This window comes from Salvelinus fontinalis, chromosome 2, assembly GCF_029448725.1.
Source record: "Salvelinus fontinalis isolate EN_2023a chromosome 2, ASM2944872v1, whole genome shotgun sequence".
Lineage (NCBI taxonomy): Eukaryota > Metazoa > Chordata > Actinopteri > Salmoniformes > Salmonidae > Salvelinus > Salvelinus fontinalis.
The window spans coordinates 89745924-89768988 of NC_074666.1; the positions used below are offsets into that span (position 1 = coordinate 89745924).

A 23065-nucleotide genomic window follows, 5' to 3' on the forward strand; every position below is an offset into this window, starting at 1 on the left:
TGCAGGAGGACCTGAGAGAAAGGAATGTGTACTATTGATGTAAAAAGTTGTGTGTGTAAACTGTATGGGTAGACATGGTGCTGGAGATCAGATGTGTCCTGTGAGAGAAAGACAGGTTGAGGTTACCAGGATCAGAGTAGTGGAGAAGGTGTCATATGCTGAGGCAGTGAAGAAAGTAGTAGAGGAAGACGGGTCCAGGGTGAAGGATCCTGAGAGGATCTCTGTGATTAGGCCGAGGTCACTAGAGAGTGATAAGAATAACATGCTTCAGTATTTATTTATTTTTTTGAAGCTCATGGCCGTGGTTGTCAACTGTACTGCAGGAATAGAATGTAAATCACAGTGGATAGATGTGGTGGCAGCTGCAGAGAAGTACTTGGGTGTACAATATTTTACTTCAGAATTACAAGGTGTTTTGAACGATAATATCCCGTCCTTTCAGGCTGCTGGCCTGGTGTAGAATCAGAGGGCCAAAGTAGTGGAATAATGATGAGGTTTTAATGGGTGTAGGGTTAGTTGGTTGTTCACAAATTGTTATGAATTAATACTACAGAATAATAGTAGGCTGATACACAGCCAATTCACTAGGTGGGGGCATGCACCTATAGTCATTGTTTGCGGACCGCCAAAATACCGAAGAAGAAGACCACTTCCTTCTCAACGGCGCTGATTCTGGTCTGCTCCGTGAAGCGGAAGAATTATGAATCAAATCAAATGTTATTGGTCACATACATATTTTATTGCTGGTGTAGCGAAATGCTTGTAATGCACTGACTACTGCGGAGGTTGCATTGTTGTAAATGCTGCATGGACACAGCAGACGTCGGATTGAACATACATCAGGTTTTTCAGGTTCGCTGCACGGATAGCGCTGCTGTAATCAGTCTGGTATTTTATAGGCTTCCCTTACTGGGCCTCAGACAATTAAAACTATCTGGACTCTCACAGAGGACGTCGTTTCAACAGACTCTTGTAGAGGTAGCCGATAACAGACAACAGGATTCTTGGTGAATAGGGTGTTGAACGTTTTCTAGACTTTAATAGATTAAAATCTTATCCAGGATCTTTCTGAAGTAAGGTTAGCGTACATCAGACATTTATTTGTCACAATTTAAGTCGAGTTTAGATGTTTAAAAGGACGTTTGATTGCTGTGGTCTAGATGTTTATATGAACGCTGTGACAAAGAAAGTAACTAGTGTAAACTAGCTACAGATTAACTGTCACGTTTTTTAATATATATTTGAAGAAACCCTGAAGAAAGAACGGCTTCCACGATGAATCGGGTAAGTTTGGTTTACTTTTATTAACAGTATGCTTAATGTGGTGTATAACATGTCTAGGCCTAGTTATCATCTTTGATTTTCCATATCCCTTCGCTCCATTTGAACAACTGGACAAAATAAACAATGGTGGTAATAAAAACATGTCATATTTTGTCCTTCAGCAAAGTAGCATACTAGCCCAAAGCACACAGATTGATACAAGGCAACGAGAAGCTAAAGTCAGAACCATGGAGAAATAATGAGGCCAAGGTAAAGTTGGTTATATATTCGGACATTCAACAGACATTCGCCAAAAGCCATTTAAAATTGTAAAAATCTATAATTAATTCACCGTTTGTCACAGAGACATCAAACTAGGTATGATTTATTCAATAAATGTCTAGCATACTTTTACAACCTTTGCTTTGAGTAGAAATTCCAGTTTTGATTTGATAGAAATCTACATTTGATAGACTACATGCCTTCAATCAAATCAAAACTGGATTTTTTCCTCAAAACAAAGGTTGTGCATGCGCAAATGTCTGTTGAATGCCCGAATGTGTGAATATAAAACCAATTTTACCTTGGTGAAATAATGAGGCCAACCCTACACCTTGCAGTAGCGGGTGTGTGGGTAAAATCACCAGGGAAGCCAAGACAGAAAAATAGCCATATTACATGTGGTGATAATTGCGTTGTTATAACCTGTTAGTTCATATGCCTTGACACAGCTGAGACAAGAAGACAGTGTCAGAATACATTCAACCACACCTTTGTTACATCATAAAACTAGAGAGCAACATCTGTCCTGTTAAGTTCACAAAAAATGTTGCATGTAACAGTTACATGACCTTCAGAACGGTCAAGCAAGTGAATGTTTTCTGAATACTAAACAACTATTGACTTAGAGTTACCGCAAGTCAAAAAGAAAACTTCAACATCCTCTAATAACCTATGCTTAGTCTACTGCAGTGACAACTAAAAGATATCAAAAACCAGGGGTGCAACTTTCACTAAGGATGGAGTGAACAGTTCTCCACCACATTCTGAAATAGATTTTTTGTCCCCCCTAGTTTTATTATTGGAAGGTGATACTAAATGTGTTAACGGTGTGCTTTAGGACCATGCGTACGCCTCCGAGAGGTCGAGTAGGCTGTTTGTAGTGTTTATCTGACTGGATAAAAAATACATAATAATAATGCCCCCCCACTTCTAAACCAAAGTTGCGCCCCTGCCAAAAAGGATTTAGTCCGAGCATTCTAAAGTTAAATTATGCTTTTCCCTGAACGGTCTAGGACTCATACAGTGCCCACTTTTAGTTCTTGTTGTCCTAGGCTACCTGGCTAAGATGCTTACTCCTGGCCTAGTAATTTCCATTCACGGGCAACGATGCGCCAGGCCAGCTAGTTAATAGCCCCTTTTCAAATGATTACTATTTTTGAGATTTAATTGTGAGATACTCATCTGCATAGCAAAAAACTTAGCTTCCATAAAGTGACCATTTGACTTAAATGTTAGACCAACTTTGTAGATGCAACAATTTTTTATTACATTTGATCATTTATCACTCTCGCGTGCACATTTCTGTCCATTAAGAACCAACGATTTGCTACATTTTTGTAGCATTTCTGACAATGCTAACAACTTTTCAACCAAATCTCAGTTCTATCTAACCTGGTCAGCAACTTGGATGCTTGGCAACAATACAGCTGCTCATAGCTAACATTAGCTTGCTTGTCCACAGTCCAGCAGCTAGCCTCTGTAGCTAGCTAACACCAGTCAGCTGAAATCTGCTAGCTAGCTAACCTACAGGCGAAGAAAGGTAGCTAGCTGTAATTGTTTATGGAAGGTTTGTCACAAAAATAACTTCAGCCATTAGCTAGCTAACGTAAACTCACCCCATTCTGCACAAATGTGCGCAACTGCAGCATTCAAACGAGGCTACAAAGAAAACGAATGGGACTGTAGCGACTGTGTTGGCTTCAAAATCGGGGGTGTGAACTAGGTTTCTATTCAAGCGTTGATCGACATGGTAATGGCTCTATAGTATTGGCGAAAAGTTGAAAAAACGGACCCTCCGTTACATCGTGACGTGTCATGTCGTAACGTACAGCACGCATAAAGCAACTATTTCTGTCTTACAATCTCTTTCCACCAGGTGTAGCACTTCTCTCATCGTTTAAAAACAAGAAATGGACAGTGACGGGGGTAAGGGGAGATACCTAGTCATTTTTTGCGTCATCATTGCATGCGATCATCATTCTCAAAGCAGCTGTTTACTTCTAAGATCACTTTAGCACCGCCCTAAAAATCCGATTCAAATTCGACACAAACCTTCAAATAGGTACAGTGGGGCAAAAAAGTATTTAGTCAGCCACCAATTGTGCAAGTTCCCCCACTTAAAAATATGAGAGAGGCCTGTAATTTTCATCATCATCACACTCCAAACTCCACTATGGCCAAGACCAAAGAGCTGTCAAAGGACATCAGAAACAAAATTGTAGACCTGCACCAGGCTGGGAAGACTGAATCTGCAATAGGTAAGCAGCATGGTTTGTGGGAGCAATTATTAGGAAATGGAAGACATACAAGACCACTGATAATCTCCCTCGATCTGGGGCTCCACGCAAGATCTCACCCCGTGGGGTCAAAATGATCACAAGAACGGTGAGCAAAAATCCCAGAACCACACGGGGGGACCTAGTGAATGACCTGTAGAGAGCTGGGACCAAAGTAACAAAGCCTACCATCAGTAACACACTATGCCGCCAGGGACACCGCCCGGGCAACGAAGGAGTGGCTTCGTAAGAAGCATTTCAAGGTCCTGGAGTGGCCTAGCCAGTCTCCAGATCTCAACCGCATAGAAAATCTTTGGAGGGAGTTGAAAGTCCGTGTTGCCCAGCAACAGCCCCAAAACATCACTGCTCTAGAGGAGATCTGCATGGAGGAATGGGCCAAAATACCAGCAACAGTGTGTGAAAACCTTGTGAAGACTTACAGAAAACATTTGACCTCTGTCATTGCCAACAAAGGGTATATAACAAAGTATTGAGAAACTTTTGTTATTGACCAAATACTTATTTTCCACCATAATTTGCAAATAAATTCATTAAAAATCCTACAATGTGATTTTCTGGAATTTTTTTCTCATTTTGTCTGTCATAGTTGAAGTGTGATGATGATGGAATTTTTTTATTTTTTTTTATTTCACCTTTATTTAACCAGGTAGGCTAGTTGAGAACAAGTTCTCATTTGCAACTGCGACCTGGCCAAGATAAGGCATAGCAGTGTGAACAGACAACAACACAGAGTTACACATGGAGTAAACAATAGACAAGTCAATAACATGGTAGAAAAAAGAGAATCTATATACAATGTGTGCAAAAGGCATGAGGTAGGCAATAAATCGAATAATTACAATTTAGCAGATTAACACTGGAGTGATAAATCATCAGATGATCATGTGCAAGAAGAGATACTGGTGTGCAAAAGAGCAGAAAAGTAAATAAATAAAAGCAGTATGGGGGTGAGGTAGGTAAATTGGGTGGGTAGTTTACAGATGGACTATGTACAGCTGCAGCGATCGGTTAGCTGCTCGGATAGCAGATTTTTAAAGTTGTTGAGGGAGATAAAAGTCTCCAACTTCAGAGATTTTTGCAATTCGTTCCAGTCGCAGGCAGCAGAGAACTGGAAGGAAAGGCGTCCAAATGAGGTTTTGGCTTTAGGGATGATCAGTGAGATACACCTGCTGGAGCGCGTGCTACGGGTGGGTGTAGCCATCGTGACCAGTGAACTGAGATAATGCGGCACTTTGCCTAGCATAGCCTTGTAGATGACCTGGAGCCAGTGGGTCTGACGACGAACATGTAGCGAGGGCCAGCCGACTAGGGCATACAGGTCGCAGTGTGGGTCGTATAAGGTGCTTTAGTAACAAAACGGATGGCACTGTGATAAACTGCATCCAGTTTGCTGAGTAGAGTATTGGAAGCTATTTTGTAGATGACATCGCCGATGTCGAGGATCGGTAGGATAGTCAGTTTTACTAGGGTAAGTTTGGCGGCGTGAGTGAAGGAGGCTTTGTTCCGGAATAGAAAGCCGACTCTAGATTTGATTTTGGATTGGAGATGTTTGATATGAGTCTGGAAGGAGAGTTTGCAGTCTAGCCAGACACCTAGGTACTTATAGATGTCCACATATTCTAGGTCGGAACCGTCCAGGGTGGTGATGCTAGTCGGGCGTGCGGGTGCAGGCAGCGAACGGTTGAAAAGCATGCATTTGGTTTTACTAGCGTTTAAGAGCAGTTGGAGGCCACGGAAGGAGTGTTGTATGGCATTGAAGCTCGTTTGGAGGTTAAAGAGCACAGTGTCCAGGGAAGGGCCGGAAGTATACAGAATGGTGTCGTCTGCGTAGAGGTGGATCAGGGAATCGCCCGCAGCAAGAGCAACATCATTGATGTATACAGAGAAGAGAGTCGGCCCGAGAATTGAACCCTGTGGTACCCCCATAGAGACTGCCAGAGGACCGGACAACATGCCCTCCGATTTGACACACTGAACTCTGTCTGCAAAGTAGTTGGTGAACCAGGCAAGGCAGTCATTAGAAAAACCGAGGCTATTGAGTCTGCCGATAAGAATATGGTGATTGACAGAGTCGAAAGCCTTGGCCGGGTCGATGAAGACGGCTGCACAGTAATGTCTTTTATCGATGGCGGTTATGATATCGTTTAGTACCTTGAGCGTGGCTGAGGTGCACCCGTGACCGGCTCGGAAACCGGATTGCACAGCGGAGAAGGTACGGTGGGATTCGAGATGGTCAGTGATCTGTTTGTTGACTTGGCTTTCGAAGACCTTAGCTAGGCAGGGCAGGATGGATATAGGTCTGTAACAGTTTGGGTCCAGGGTGTCTCCCCCTTTGAAGAGGGGGATGACAGCGGCAGCTTTCCAATCCTTGGGGATCTCAGATGATACGAAGGAGAGGTTGAACAGGCTGGTAATAGGGGGTGCGACAATGGCAGCGGACAGTTTCAGAAATAGGGGGCCCAGATTGTCAAGCCCAGCTGATTTGTATGGGTCCAGGTTTTCCAGCTCTTTCAGAACATCTGCTATCTGGATATGGGTAAAGGAGAAGCTGGGGAGGCTTGGGCGAGTAGCAGCGGGGGGGGAGGGGCTGTTGGCCAAGGTTGGAGTCGCCAGGTGGAAGGCATGGCCAGCCATTGAGAAATGTTTGTTGAAGTTTTCGAATATCACGGACTTATCAGTGGTGACCGTGTTATCTAGCCTCAGTGCAGTGGGCAGCTGGGAGGAGGTGCTCTTGTTTTCCATGGACTTTACAGTATCCCAGAACTTTTTGGAGTTAGAGCTACAGGATGCAAATTTCTGCTTGAAAAAGCTGGCCTTTGCTTTCCTGACTGACTGCGTGTATTGGTTCCTGACTTCCCTGAACAGTTGCATATCACGGGGGCTCTTCGATGCTATTGCAGTTCGCCACAGGATGTTTTTGTGCTGGTCGAGGGCAGTCAGGTCTGGAGTGAACCAAGGGCTATATCTGTTCTTGGTTCTGCATTTTTTGAACGGAGCATGCTTGTCTAATATGGTGAGGAAGTAACTTTTAAAGAATGACCAGGCATCCTCAACTGACGGGATGAGGTCAATATCCTTCCAGGGTACCCGGGCCAGGTCGATTAGAAAGGCCTGCTCGCAGAAGTGTTTCAGGGAGCGTTTGACAGTGATGAGGGGTGGTCGTTTGACCGTGGACCCGTGGCGGATACAGGCAATGAGGCAGTGATCGCTGAGATCTTGATTGAAGACAGCAGAGGTGTATTTGGAGGGCAAGTTGGTCAGGATAATGTCTATTAGGGTGCCCATGTTTACGGATTTAGGGTTGTACCTGGTGGGTTCCTTGATGATTTGTGTGAGATTGAGGGCATCAAGCTTAGATTGTAGGACTGCCGGGGTGTTAAGCATATCCCAGTTTAGGTCACCTAACAGAACAAACTCTGAAGCTAGATGGGGAGCGATCAATTCACAGATGGTGTCCAGGGCACAGCTGGGAGCTGAGGGGGGTCGGTAGCAGGCGGCAACAGTGAGAGACTTATTTCTGGAGAGATTAATTTTTAAAATTAGAAGTTCGAACTGTTTGGGCATAGACTTGGAAAGTATGACAGAACTTTGCAGGCTATCTCTGCAGTAGATTGCAACTCCTCCCCCTTTGGCAGTTCTATCTTGACGGAAAGTGTTATAGTTGGGTATGGAAATCTCAGAGTTTTTGGTGGCCTTCCTAAGCCAGGATTCAGACACGGCAAGGACATCAGGGTTGGCAGAGTGTGCTAAAGCGGTGAGTAAGGCAAACTTGGGGAGGAGGCTTCTGATGTTGACATGCATGAGGCCAAGGCTTTTTCGATCACAGAAGTCAACAAATGAGGGTGACTGGGGACATGCAGGGCCTGGGTTTATCTCCACATCACCCGAGGAACAGAGGAGTAGTAGGATGAGGGTGCGGCTAAAGGCTATCAAAACTGGTCGCCTAGAGCGTTGGGGACAAGGAATAAAAGGAGCAGATTTATGGGCGTGGTAGAATAGATTCTGGGCATAATGTGCAGACCAGGGTATGGTGGGGCACTGGTACAGCGGAGGCAAGCCCAGGCACTGGGTGATGATAAGAGAGGTTGTATCTCTGGACATGCTGGTCTCAATGGGTGAGGTCACCGCATGTGTGGGGGGTGGGACAAAGGAGGTATCAGAGGTACGGAGAGTGGAACTACGGGGTCCATTGCAAACCAAAACAATGATAACTAGCCTGAACAACAGTATGTAAGGCATATTGATATTAGAGAGAGACATACAATAAGGCATAAAGTGATTGCAGGTCATGATTGGGAGAGCTAGCTAAAGCAGCAGGTGAAATAACAGCAGCTAGTCAGCTAACACAGCAACAGAAGGTAAAAATGGCGACGACTGGGCAGAGAGGGTCGGATTAACTACACACAGAGTTAAAGCACAGAGCCGACAGATAAAACACAAATAAACAGAATGGAGTACCGTGAATTAATGGACAGTCAAGCAGGCATCAGCTATGTAGCCAAGTGATCATAGTGTCCAGGGGGCAGCCGTAGATGGAGTAGTGAGGCCTCCACTAAGCTAGCACGCGTTTAAAGTTAGTAGCCCGGGGGGGTGGTCTGCTCAGACGGAGGGGGTCTGCTCAGACGGAGGCCGGTTGAGGGCACCGGTTGAGGGCACGTCTGCAAACCAGACGTGGTCGTGTCGACAGAGAATCCAAGCCGGATAGCGATGGCGAAAGAGAGGTTGTGAATTGTAGAATTGTGTTTGCTAACTGGTGCTAGCTTCCTGGCTGCGCTAGCTGCAAGATAAGCTAGCAGTTAGCAGACCGGGGCAGGCAAGTTAGCCTTTGGGGGACGTCGCGATGGGGGGGAAGTCTGTTTTTGCCTCTTCGTGCGGTGACGTCGATAGACCAGTCGTGGAATTAGTAGGGTTCCAGGTAGCTCTAGGTAGCTAACAGGCCTAGTAGGTTAGCAGAATGGGCCTTCAGCGGGCGTCACGCCTGAGGGGCCTGTTGGAGTCCCCGGGCAGATTATGTCGGTATTCCAGTCGTAGAGGATAGGCGGGGTTCCGTGCTCCGTACCGGCAGTAAATGGGTCCGGGTCTTGTAGCCCAGGAGTGGGCTTCAGTGGTAGCACAGGAGCCCTAGCCAATTAGCTTCAGGCTAATTGGTGCCTGCTCCGGTGCCTGCTCCGGGATGGAAACGCTAGCCAGGAGTGGTCACCCGGGATTGTGGTTAGCTAGTTGCGAAGATCCAGATGAAAATGTTCAGAGTTTGCGGTAGGAATCCGGGGATATGGAGAGAAATAGGTCCGTTATGCTCTGGTTTTAGTCACGTTGTTCGAACTAGCGAGAGCTTTCCGAGCTAAAGGTTAGCTGATGACCGCTAGCAATGGTTTGCTAACTGATAGCTGGTAGGCAGTTAGCTGGCTATCTTCAGTAGATGGATTCCAGATCAGAAGTAAATAGAAATACTTTAGAAAAAAGCAGATCCACGCCACATTGGGTGAGGGGGGTTGCAGGAGAGTATTTAGAAGTTGAGGTTTAAGAAAGTATTTTTAAAAGATATGCGAAGAAAAAGATGTAAAAAGATATATACAAGGGACACGGGACACGACAGGACAAAGACGTCTACACTGCTACGCCGTCTTGGAAGAACCTTGGAAGAACAAAGTATTGAGAAACTTTTGTTATTGACCAAATACTTATTTTCCACCATAATTTGCAAATAAATTCATAAAAAATCCTACAATGTGATTTTCTGGAATTTTTTTCTCATTTTGTCTGTCATAGTTGAAGTGTGATGATGATGGAAATTACAGGCCTCTCATCTTTTTAAGTGGGAGAACTTGCACAATTGGTGGCTGACTAAATACTTTTTTGCCCCACTGTATGTAATGACACATTATATAAACTCTTTGTAGTGTTTTTTTTACATTTTAGAGACGATAAGGTGATAAGTTGGACAGATCGAGGGGCAAAAAAGCCATTTTCCCACACAACATCTCTCCTTCTCACTATCACGCATTAGTCTCGCTTCCCCACCCGCCATTTAAACAAAATACCCGACGCGGCTCATTGTCTTCTTGAATTATGCAGAAACGGGCAGCGTTTAGGTCATGAAATTGATTCTGTTGGAAAGGGGAGAAATTGTGCTTTACAATGGTATTGACATTACAGTTGATCAGGAAGTATTACGTTTTTTGGGCGCTAAAATAAGGTCAATTGTACGGACCAAGGCGATGTACAAAAGTCAGTGAGTTTACGTTAGCTAGTTAGAACCAGACAACAATAGCTGACATCAACACAGAAGTTGGCTAACGATAGCTAGTTCACATCCAAATGACAGTCCTATATTGTTGCACAAAACATGGCTACATCAGTTCAAAACCAAATTGTCACGGTGCTACCTTACAATGCATGCAATGCAAGGGACTTTTGCAACACTTGCTAGCTACTCCATAGTCCAAGCTATATTTAGAGCTAGCCATATTTCACTGTCAGACAGGACACAACTCTAACTGTAGCTGAGAAAACAAATACATGTAAACAGCACGTTGTGCACTGCAGTGATCAGATGCATGCTGGCTAGCATCAGGAAAAACTCACAAATTTCAAACATTCAGAATAAATTCCAGTATGCTTCTTCTCCTGTCCTCTTGAAATTGTAATACAAATCTGTTTAGATCAACAGTGGCCAAACTAACAACTCTGCCAGGTGACTGGCTTCATTGAACGTCTTATTTTACAGCTTCGATCTGGATATTTGTCAACAACTCTGCCATGCACGGCCATTCCAGTGGTGCGGCGCTAGGGGTGGTAGCTAATGCCGGCAAGAAAATATGTTATGAAATATATATATTTTTTTTTATGACATGTATTGGGGAGGCACGTAGCCTAGTGGTTCGAGCGTTCGGCCTATAACCGAAAGGCTGCTGGATCGAATCCCCGAGCTGACATGGTCAAAATCTGTCGTTCTGCCCCTGAACAAGGCAGTTAACCCACCGTTCCCCGGTAGGCCATCATTGTAAATAAGAATTTGTTATTAACTTACTTTCCTAGTTAAATTAAAAGTAATCATTAAATTGCTAAAACAAAGGTTTACTACAAGACAAAACCATATGGTCAATTAATCATGATGGTCCTGTAAGTATTAAAGCAGAGCTATACACTGAACAAAATATAAATGTAACATGTAAAGTGTTGGTCACATGTTTCATGAGCTGAAATAAAAGATCCCAGAAATGTTCCATATGCTCAAAAAGCTTATTTCTATAAAAATGTTTTGTACAAATTTGTTGCATTTCTTTACATCCCTGTTAGTGAGCATTTCTCTGTTGCAAGATAATCCATCCACCTAACAGGTGTGGCATATCAAAAAGCTGATTAAACAGCATATTCATTACACAGGTGCACCTTGTGCTGGGGACAATTAAATGGCCACTCTAAAATGTGCAGTTTTGTCACACAACACAATGCCACATATGTCTCCAAGTATAATTGGCGTGCTGACTACAAGAATGTCCACCAGAGCTGTTGGCAGAAAATGTATTGTTCATTTCTCTACCATATGCCAACTTCAACTACATTTTAGAGAATTTGGCAGTACGTCCAACCAGGCCTCACAATCGCAGACCATATGTATGGTATCGAGTGGGCGAGCGGTTTGCTGGTGTCAACATTGTGAACAGAGTGCCCCATGGTGGCGTTATGGTATGGGCAGGCATAAGCTACGGACAACGAACACCATTGCATTTTATCGATTGGCAATTTGAAATCACAAAAATACCGCAACGAAATCTTGAGGCCCATTTTTTTTAAAGGTAGCTGTAACTAACAGATGCATATCTGTATTCCCAGTTTTGTGAAATCCACAGATTAAGGCCTAATGAAGTTATTTCAATTGACTGATTTCCTCATAAGAAGAGAAATATATTCAATTGTTTCATGTTGCGTTTTATATATAATAAAAAAGAAATCCTCAAAAGTTAGTGGAATGGGATTAGTGTGGCGTGTGATGAATTCTTGTAGGTGGTAAAAATCACATTGTGGTTAAGAATCACCTCTTCTAAGAGTCTGAATTGGGCTCTTTGAGAATGTTTGGCTCATAAGCAACCTGCATAATCATTGTTTGAAGTACAATAGTCCAACATAGCTACTGTAGTAGGTCAAAGCTGTGTGCTGGAAAACCTTTGTAGAGCATGGGTGTAGGGATTGTGGTGCTCATGGGAATTTATGGGATTTGGAATGGGAATTTATTTTTTCAGCTTCAAACCAATGCCTACTTTTCACTTAAAATGTTGTTTTTCATTTTTCATTCTTACTATAAGAATGAATACTAAATTGCATAGTGACTGTAAAATAAGCTACATTAAAGGCAGACTCAGCTAAATGATGCCACAAGCAGCACTGCAGATATTGCAATGAGCAAGATGCAAGACTTCGCTCTCACACTCACACACAGTATCTGCGCATGTGCAAAGGCTATGCTTCTTGCTGTTCCAGCATGGTAGCCATGGGACTAAAACAGTGGAGAAGTTTAGCCTCGCGGTTCAACGTTCTTGGTTATTGCGGAAATAAAATAAAATGTTATTGGTCACATACACATGGTTAGCAGATGTTAATGTGAGTGTAGCGAAATGCTTGTGCTTCAAATTTCGACAATGCAGTAATATCTAACAAGTAATCTAACAAATTCACAACAACTACCGTATACACACAAATGTAAAGGGATGAATAAGAATATGTACATATAAATATATGGATGAGCGATGGCCGTGCGGCATAGGCAAGATGCAGTAGATGGTATAGAATACAGTATATACATACAAGATGAGTAATGAAAGATATGTAAACATTATTAAAGTGCCGTTATTTAAAGTGACTAGTTATACCTTTATTAAGTCCATGTTATTGACTCACTATGCTGTTTACTTTGTGCATTTAGCCTACGTCATATCACTGAGACTACCTTTAAACTCAGAATATGCTATTCTGTTCTTTTGAATGTTGTGTTTCCTAATTCCTGCCTAAAGATATATTAGACTATGTAAAATTACAAAACTACAAAATGCGTCATTGTTGGATTCTTCTAGTGTAGGCCTACCTCAAGTCCCGGCAGTGTGTCATGTTCTGACCTTTATTTCCTTTGTTGTGTCTTTATTTAGTATGGTCAGGGCGTGAGTTGGGGTGGGCAGTCTATGTGTGTTTTTCTATGTTGGGGTTTTGTGTTCGGCCTGGTATGATTCTCAATCAGAGGCAGCTGTCAATTGTTGTCCCTGATTGAGAATCATACTTAGGTAGCCTGGGTTTCACTTTTGGTTTGTGGGTGTTTGTTTCCTGTGTCTTTGTGTATGTCACTAGACAGGACTGTTTCGTTTCGGTTTATTCTCGTTTATCGTTATTTTGTTGTTTTGTTCGAGTATTTCGGTTTTCATTAAAAGGAATATGAATACTCACCACGCTGCAGTTTGGTCCTCCTCTCTTTCTCCTAATGACGAGCGTTGCACAGTGTGTTAACTTAATTTAAACTATTACACTTAATAAATTACTTTCTAAATAAATACCCTGTTCCTTCCCCCACCAGCAGTGCAGCTACCAGATCAGGGGTCCCCTCAAGGAGGTATACTGACAGACAGCTGTAGGATACATTGCTTTATAAAATAAGCAACGACCACCTAGACCAATTCCAGGATTTAATTTAATCATATAAATTTGCCATGTTTTGTAGTGTTAAATAATGCTTATAGTGTTAAATAATGGTATGTCTACATCATATTTCTTTGTATTTTATTGATTCATCTGCAGGAACAATCGAACCCATGGCCCTCACGCTAGCTCCGCCTCCACCTAGATACTATGTTAAGGAATCCCTAATTATCTTTCCGTCCTCCCTAAGTGTGCACTTGTTCATTTTCCTTCACTCCCACTAGCCCAATCCAATGGTACAGTTTCACAACTCGAAGCACAAAATATGTTTCAAAACACTTAGGCCATTTTCAATTGATTACTTTTGAAAAGATTTCCTGTCATTTGTTAATACATTTAACAATAATTTTATCAAACTGCTAAAAATTGATCTACAAAACCAAAATTATAGTGTCAAGTTTACGTACAGTATATATATATAAAAATGAAATTTGAAATGATGGTGTGGTGTACAATGCACTGCTAAAATTCTTGGGGGGTAAATTACTTTATTCCACTCATTATCTGAATGTTGATGATTTTAGATGAGGATGATGTTACAGTAACAAGTTACATAGAAAAGTGGATCTTGAACAATGTTGCATGGGGCAGAAATCTCACCAGGCTACACCAATACATTTTTACTGTAGGCTTCTGCTACATGCCACAATACCCCTATATATGATGGTTACTTCTATGTATGTACTGTATAAGAATACTGAAACTATGAGACTGACATTTTTCTCAAAATGCTGCAAGTTGGATAATTAGCAGCAGTAGTTCTGTTGTTTTAGGTTTTGTATCACAGGTTATTTGAATCAATCATGATTTCGCAGGTGTTACCATCTTTCACATTTCGGAAGGGGAGGGGACATTCGGCCCGTATCTTGAAAGAGGGGTTGGAGCTTCTCATTCAGGTTCTTCTCCTTGTTCTACCATCTCTTAATCTCTCCACTTATGAACCCAGAACTTAAGCGAGCAGTTGACTAATTACATGACACTTAACCCAGAATTAAACTAAGATTAACTTGGGTGAAAGATGTTCAACTCCAATGAATGCTCAATCAAACATTCTGAACATAAGACAGGGCATTACAAGTGTTATCAGTTTTGACATTTTGTAAAAACAAATATACCACTTCCATCTGAAAGATTTGTCAAAGTGATTGAAAATGTTGTGGAAAGTAGTGATCAGTGACACACTTCAGGAGAAATGCGATATTACAAGTATGCACCAATCAATCAGAGATTTACACTAAAGTAATCAAATGTTTGGTCTAATGATATTCTATGTACTTTACTTCCTGTGGTCACCAGGACAGAGCTAGCCCGTCCTCCTCCACTCTGCCGGCGTCTCCGTGTCACAACTCTCCCGGTAGCGCCTTACTGCTGGATCTGAAGAGGGTGTCTGTGTGGCTGGTCGACTGCAGGAAAACACCAGGGCAGAGTGGAACTGTGAGAGAAGGACACGAGGAGGAGGGAGATTTGATTTCATCAAGTAAGAACAATGGGGGGGTGGATGAGACTACAATCTGATTCTGTAACCTCTGTTAATTGATTTATAAACAGTATACACTCAGTGGCCAGCAAATTGTCAATCCAGTTTGGTGAACGGAGGGGAGTGTACTTAATAAACTGGTCACTGAGTGTATATTGATAAGGGCAGCAGGTATGTTAGTGGTTAAGAGCGTTGGGCCACTAATAAAGGTTGCTGGTACGAATCGCTGGGTCGACTTAGGTGAAAAATCTGTCTGTGCCCTTGAGCAAGGTACTTAACCCTAATTGCTCCTGTAAGTTGCGCTGGAGAAGAGTCTGCTATATAACAAACACATTTTATTTTTAATTATAGTATTTGTTTATGGACCCATATCTCCAAAACAGTTATTCAATGTCTTTGTTTCGCAGGGGACAGCACTAACCATTCTCTCAGTTGGAGGGGCTTGTCATCTGTGGAGCCTCAACAACATCGTATTGCTGACGAGACAGAGAAGTGTCTCTATCAATCAGAACACCCCAAGAAACACCTGCAGAGATGTATAGGGAAGAAACCTCAATACTGCTGCTCTGACTGTAGGAAGAGTTTCACTAGCAGGAGTGACTTCATTATTCACCAGTGGATTCACACCCGAGAGAAACCGTACTGCTGCTCTCAGTGCGGGAAGAGTTTCACTGCTTCTAACGCCTTCCAATCTCATCTGCAAATTCATGCAGGGGAGAGGCCTTACCCTTGCCTTGATTGTGAAAAGAGCTTCAATCAGTCAAGCAACCTGACTACACACCAGCTAACACAAACTGGAGAGAAGCCTTATAGCTGTGATCAGTGTGGAAAAAGCTTTGCTGTAGCTTCCACCCTGAGTAGACACCAGGTTACACACACTGGAGAGAAGCCTTATAGCTGTGATCAGTGTGGGAAAAGCTTTGCTGTAGTTTCCTCCCTGATTAGACACCATCGAACACACACTGGAGAGAAGCCTTATAGCTGTTATCAGTGTGGAAAGAGCTTTGCTGTATCAGAAAAACTAACTATACACCAGCGAACACACACAGGAGAGAAGCCTTATAGCTGTGATCAGTGTGGGAAGAGCTTTGCTGTAGTTTCCTCCCTGATTAGACACCATCGAACACACACTGGGGAGAAGCCTTATAGCTGTTATCAGTGTGGAAAGAGCTTTGCTCTATCAGAAAAACTAACTATACACCAGCGAACACACACAGGTGAGAAGCCTTATCGCTGTGATCAGTGTGGGAAGAGCTTTGCTGTAGCTTCCACCCTGAATAGACACCAGCTAACACACAGTGGAGAGAAGCCTTATAGCTGTGATCAGTGTGGGAAGAGCTTTGCTGTAGTTTCCTCCCTGATTAGACACCATCAAACACACACTGGAGAGAAAACGTATGTCTGTTTATGTGGGAAGAGCTTTGCTCTAGCTTCCACCCTGACTACACACCAGCGAACACACACTGGAGAGAAGCCCTATAGCTGTTATCAGTGTGGCAAGAGCTTCAGTCAATCAGTACACCTGAATACACACCTGCGAACACACACAGGAGAGAAACCTTATACCTGTGATCAGTGTGGCAAGAGCTTCAGTCAATCAGTACACCTGAATACACACCTGCGAACACACACAGGAGAGAAGCCTTACACCTGTGATCATTGTGGAAAGAGCTTTAGTCAATCATTAAACCTGAAAACACACCAGCTAACACACACAGGAGAGAAACATTAGATAGACATACAGTACCAGTCAAAAGTTTGGACACACCTACATTCCAGGGTTTTTCTTAATTTTTTGTATTTTCTACATTGTAGAATAATAGTGAAGACATCATAACTATTGACATAACACATATGGAATTATGTAGTAACCAAGAAAAGTGTTAAAAAATTCAAAATATATGTTATATTCTTCAAAATAGCCACCCTTTGCCTTGATGACAGCTTTACACACTCTTGGCATTCTCTCAACCAGCTTCATGTCACCTGGAATGCATTTCAATTAACAGGTGCCTTGTTAGAAGTTAATTTGTTGTATTTCTTTCCTTCTTAATGCCTTTGAGCCAATCAGTTGTGTTGTGACATGGTAGGGGTGGTATTCAGAAGATGCCCTATTTGGTAAAAGACCAAGTTCATATTAGGGCAAGAACAGCTCAAATAAGGAAAGAGAAACAACAGTACATCATTACTTTAAGACATGGCCAGTCAATATGGAATATTTCAAGAACTTTGAAAGTTCGCAAAAACTTGCGCTTAACTCTGATTGATTTTGACTGGTCTAATGTCCATTGCTCGTGTTTCTTGGCCCAAGCAAGTCTGTTCATCCTATTGGTGTCCTTTATTAGTGGTTTCTTTGCAGCATTTCGCCCATGGCCTGATTTCACGCAGTCTCCACTGAACAGAGAAGTTTAAATTTAAAGGTTTAAATAAAAAATACAAATACAAAAACAGTTGATGTTGAGATGTGTCTGTTACTTGAACTCTGTGAAGCATTTATTTGGGCTATAATTTCTGAGGCTGGTAACTCTAATGAGCTTATGCTCTGCAACAGAGGTCACTCTGGGTCTTCCTTTCCTGTGGCGGTCCTCATGAGAGCGCTCATCATAGTGCTTGGTGGTTTTTGCGACAGACCGTATACACTTTTCTTATTTGAGCTGTTCTTGCCATAATATGGACTTGGTATTTTACCATATAGGGCTATCTTTTGAATACCACGCCTGCCTTGTCACAACACAACTGATTGGCTCAAACGCATCCAGGTGACTACCTCATGAAACTGGTTGAGAGAATGCCAAGAGTGTGCAAAGCTTTCATCAAGGTAAAGGGTTGCTACTTTGAACAATCTCAAATATATTTGGATTTCTTTAACACTTTCTTTGGTTACTACATGATTCCATATGTGTTATTTCATAGTTTTGATGTCTTCTTGTTAAGATGGTGCCGAAGAGGATGGCTGACGTTTTACATGCCCGTAACCAATTGGGCTATTTTGTAATTTTTTTGCATTGTTCGTAACTTATTTTTTAAACTTATTTTGTACATAATGTTGCTTCTACCGTCTCTTAGAGCGTCTGCTAAATGACTTAAATGTAAATGTTATGACCAAAAAATAACTTCTGGACATCAGAACTGGGATTACCCACCACGAACTGGAAAAAGCTTTTTCCTTTAACAAGTCACACAAGAAAGATATACTGCTCTCCCGGGAACAGGCCCAGATCCCCGTCATTTGCGTGAAGAAAAGAAGGAGGAAAAGAGGACGCATAACGGGGTGCCTTTTAAGAATCTGTAGGGAAGCGAGTAAACTTCCACTGCGATCAATTCTACTTGCTGACATGCAATCATTGGAAAATAAAATTGATGTCCTACGATTATCCTACCGACAGGACATTAAGAACTGTAATATCTTATGTTTCACCGAGTCGTGGCTGAACGACAACACAGATAATATAGAGCTGGAGGGATTTTCAATGCACCGGCAGAACAGAGAAGCTACGTCTGGTAAGACGAGGGGTGGTGGTGTGTGTCTTTTTGTCAACAGCTGGTGCGTGATGTCTAATATTAAAAAATCTCGAGGTATTGCTCGCCTGAGGTAGAGTACCTTATGATAAGCTGTAGACCACACTATCTACAAAGAGAGTTCTCATCTATATTATTCGTAGCCATCTATTTACCACCACAGACCAATGCTGGCACAAAGACCGCAAAAAATCAACTCTATAAGGCCATAAGCAAACAAGAAAATGCTCACCCAGAAGCGACGCTCCTATTGGCCAGGGACTTTAATGCAGGCAAACTTAAATCAGTTTGACCAAATTTTTACCAGCATGTCACGTGCAACCAGAGGGAAAAAAACTCTAGACCACCTTTACTTCACACACAGATGCGTACAAAGCTCTCACCCGCCCTCCATTTGGCAAATCTGACCATAATCATATCCTCCTGATTATATCCTCCTGATTCCTGCTTACAAGCAAAAACTAAAGCAGGATGTACTAGTGACTCGCTCAATACAGAGGTGGTCAGGTGACGCAGATGCTACGCTACAGGACTGTTTTGCTAGCACAGACTGGAATATGTTCCAGGATTCATCCAATGGCATTGAGGAGTATACCACCTCAGTTATCAGCTTCATCAATAAGTGCATCGACGACGTCGTCCCCACAGTGACTGTACGTACATATCCGAACCAGAAGCCATGGATTACAGGCAACATCCGAATCGAGCTAAAGGCTAGAGCTGCCGCTTTCAAGGAGCAGGACGCTAATCCGGACGCCTATAAGAAATCCAGTGATGCCCTCAGACGAACCATCAAACAATCAAAGTGTCAATACAGGATTAAGATTGAATCCTACTACACCGGCTCTGACGCTCGTCGGATGTGGCAGGTCTTGAAAACTATTACGTACTACAAATGGAAACCCAGATGCGAGCTGCCCAGTGACGCAAGCCTAACAGATGAGCTAAATGCTTTTTAGTGCTCGCTTCGAGGCAAGCAACACTGAAGCATGCATTAGAGCACCAGCTGTTCTGGATGACTGTGTGAAAACGCTCTCGGTAGCTGATGTGAGCAAGACCTTTAAACAGGTCAACATTCACAAAACCGCGGGGCCAGATTAATTACCAGGACGTGTACTCAAAGCATGCGTGGACCAACTGGCAAGTGTCTTCACTGACATTTTCATCCTCTCCCTGACTGAGTCTGTAATACCTACATGTTTCAAGCAGGCCACCATAGTACCTGTGCCCAAGGAAGCAAAGGTAACCTACCTAAATTATTACCACCCCGTAGAACTCACATCGGTAGCTATGAAGTGCTTTGAAAGGCTGGTCATGGCTCACATCAACAGCATCCTCCTGGATACCCTAGACCCACTCCAATTCGCATATTGTACAAACAGATCCACAGATGATGCAATCTCAATCGTACTCCACACTGCCTTTTCCCACCTGGACAAAAGGAACACCTATGTGAGAATGCTGTTCATTGACAACACCATATTGCCCATGAAGCTCATCACTAAGCTAAGGTTGCTGGGACTAAACACCTCCCTCTGCAACTGGATCCTGGACTTCCTGATGTGCTAACCCCAGGTGGTAAGGGTAGGCAACAACACGTCCGCCACCCTGATCCTCAACACAGGGGCCCCTCAGGGGTGTGTACTTAGTCCCCTCCTGTACTCCCTGTTCTTCCACGACTGCGTGGTCAAACATGACTCCAACACCATCATTAAGTTTGCTGACGACACAACAGTGGTAGTCCTGATCAACGATGAGACAGCCTATAGGGAGGAGGTCAAAGAACTGGCAGTGTGGTGCCAGGACAACAACTTCTCCCACAATGTGAGCAAGACAAAGTAGCTGATCGTGGACTACAGGAAAAGGAGGGCCGAACAGGCCCCCATTAACATCAACGGGGCTGTAGTGGAGCGGGTTGAGAGTTTCAAGTTCCTTGGTGTCCACAACACCAACGATCAATCATGATCCAAACACACCAAGACAGTCGTGAAGATGGCACGACAAATCCTATTCCCCTCAGGAGACTGAAAAGATTTGGCATGGGTCCTCAGATCCTCAAAAGGTTCTATAGCTGCACCATCGAGAGCATCCTGAACTGTTGCATCACCACGTGGTATTGCAACTGCTCAGCATCTGACCGTAAGGCGCTACAGAGGGTAGTGCGTACGGCCCAGTACATCAATGGGGCCAAGCTTCCTGCCATCCAGAACCTATATAATAGGTGGTGTCAGAGGAAAGCCCATAAAATTGTCAGACTCCAGTCATCCAAGTCATAAACTATTTTCTCTGCTACAGCACGGCAAGCGGTTCCGGAGTGCCAAGTCTAGGACCAAAAGGCTCCTTAACAGCTTCTACCCCCAAGCCGTAAGGCTGCTGAACAATTAATCAAATAGCCACTGGACTATGACATTGACCCCCCCCCCCCCCCCCCTCTTATTTGTTTTGTACACTGATGCTACTCGCTGTTTATTATCTATGCATAGTCACTTCACCCCTACCTACGTGTACAAATTACCTCTAACCTGCACCCCCGCACACTGACTCGGTACTGGTACCCCCTTTATATAGCCTCGTTATTGTAATGTTATTGTGTTACTTTTTATAAATTTTTACTTTAGTCCATTTGTTAAATATTTTCTTAACTCTTCTTGAACTGCACTGTTGGTTAAGGGCTTGTAAGTAAGCATTTGATGGCAAGGTCTGCACTTGTTTTTGGCGCATGTGACAAATCAAGTTTGATTTGATTCTCTATTATTCTACAATGTAGAAAATTGTTTAAAAAAAATTAATTTGAATGGGTAGTTTGACTGGTACTGTATGTGGGAAGAGCTTAGTTCATTTAGGGCCAATGAGAAAACACCAGAAAACAAAAACGTGCCGTATTTCCTCTCCCTCCTCTCTGTCACCGGTTCCAGATCCCTAAATAAAGGATCAATAGAAAACATCTAGTGAACAGTCATATCCATCTCCCATACTTAAACAGTTGATTTAGTCTGATCACCATGGTAACCTCTGTGCAGCATAATATGCAGCTCTGATCTAGGATCAGGTCTCCCCTGTGTCTATGTAATATCACACATTTGTGATTTGAGTGGATAAATGTTATCATAGAAGATGTCCCAGTGAACCTGTATAGGGGGGGGGGGGGGGTTGATAATTGTATATCTTCTTTCATATACTCATGATACTATTGTCATTAAATGTCATGAGGAATAATGTTTCAACAATAGGTGTATATTCAATTGATCAATACATTCAATCGATTGTATTCTAAACATGAATATATCACTTCAATGTTATATTTTTATTATAATAATAAACAAATCTAAATTGATTTATGTTCCTAAAACTAATCAATAATACATTGGATAATAATATCCATGAGTTCAAGGCAAGAACTATGCATGCTGTGTCTTGTAACAACGGTTAATGTAATAACTTTTAGATTGATGTAATAAAACCGGTAAATGTAATATCTTGTTGGGTAATATGATAAAATGTTGAATTGTTATAGTATGACTTTTTCCATTTAATGTAATAGGTTACATTATCAGGTGAGTAACAACTTTTGTGATGAATAAAGTAATAACTTCAACCGATCATGTAATAACACCGAAATCAATGTTTTATGTGTTACTTCACTAATGTTAATGCACATACCACCCTCCACCAAACTGACACACACAAATCTAGCGCAGCGGTAATCAGTCTGGTATTTACGAGGCTAACCTCAGCCAATAAAAATATCTGGACTCTCGAAGAGAACCTTGTAAAGTGATGTTAGGATATATACAGTTGAAGTCGGAAGGTTACATGCACTTAGATTGGAGTCATTAAAACTAGTTTTTCAACCACTCCACAAATTTGTTGTTAAAGTATAGTTTTGGCAAGTCAGTTAGGACATCTACTTTGTGCATGACACAAGCCATTTTTCCAACAATTGTTTACAGACAGATTATTTCACTTATAATTCACTGTACCACAATTCTAGTAGATCAGAAGTTTACATACACTAAGTTGACTATGCCTTTAAACAGATTGGAAAATTCCAGAAAATTATGTCATGGCTTTAGAAGCTTCTGATAGGCTAATTGACATAATTTGAGTCAATTGGATGTGTACCTGTGGATGTATTTCAAGAACCTACCTTCAAACTTAGATTGATTGTAGACCTCCACATGTCTGGTTCATAATTGGGAGCAATTTACAAATGCCTGAAGGTACCATGTTCATCTGTACAAACAATAGTGGGCAAGTATAAACACCATGGGACCACGCAGCCGTCATACCGCTCAGGAAGGAGACGCATTCTGTCTCCTAGAGATGAATGTACTTTGGTGCGAAAAAGTGCAAATCAATCCCAGAACAACAGCAAAGGACCTCGTGAAGATGCTGGAGGAAACGGGTACAAAAGTATCTATATCCACAGTAAAACGAGTCCTATATCGACATAACCTGAAAGGCAGCTCAGCAAGGAAGAAGCCACTGCTCCAAAACCGCCATAAAATAGCCAGACTACGGTTTGCAACTGTACATGAGGACA

At 42.5% G+C, this 23065-nt stretch overlaps 2 protein-coding genes and 1 pseudogene across 3 annotated transcripts in view; 2 read left to right on the plus strand and 1 right to left on the minus strand.

The window, feature by feature from the left end:
* LOC129831186 (zinc finger protein 883-like) overlaps window positions 1-23065 on the minus strand; it is a 145443-nt pseudogene that overhangs the window by 99014 nt on the left and 23364 nt on the right.
* On the plus strand, window positions 889-22140 carry LOC129831213 (zinc finger protein ZFP2-like). 2 transcript variants are annotated; one of them, XM_055894370.1, is made up of 4 exons: window positions 889-978; window positions 1248-1284; window positions 14823-15003; window positions 15411-22140. In XM_055894370.1, exons 2-4 carry the CDS (start codon window positions 1276-1278, stop codon window positions 16733-16735), a joined length of 1515 nt encoding a protein of 504 aa, XP_055750345.1. In that variant the 5' UTR covers window positions 889-978; window positions 1248-1275; the 3' UTR covers window positions 16736-22140. The 2 variants fall into 2 exon arrangements, with proteins under 2 accessions (XP_055750345.1, XP_055750334.1); XM_055894359.1 differs by lacking the exon at window positions 889-978 and adding an exon at window positions 14342-14422 and having other exon boundaries at window positions 1261-1284.
* LOC129831306 (zinc finger protein 239-like) overlaps window positions 976-23065 on the plus strand; it is a 115817-nt gene continuing 93727 nt past the window's right edge. Inside the window, exon 1 of the mRNA XM_055894600.1 lies at window positions 976-1078. The gene's annotated coding sequence lies outside the window, so the exon portion shown is untranslated. The remainder of the gene's footprint in view (window positions 1079-23065) is intronic.

Bases quoted from the DNA above. Each gene is read 5' to 3' on its own strand.
- LOC129831213 (XM_055894359.1), top strand. The intron at 14,423-14,822 runs GTTCTTCTCCTT...TGTGGTCACCAG, and splicing joins GGTTGGAGCTTCTCATTCAG to GACAGAGCTAGCCCGTCCTC. The intron at 15,004-15,410 runs GTAAGAACAATG...TTTGTTTCGCAG, and splicing joins GGGAGATTTGATTTCATCAA to GGGACAGCACTAACCATTCT.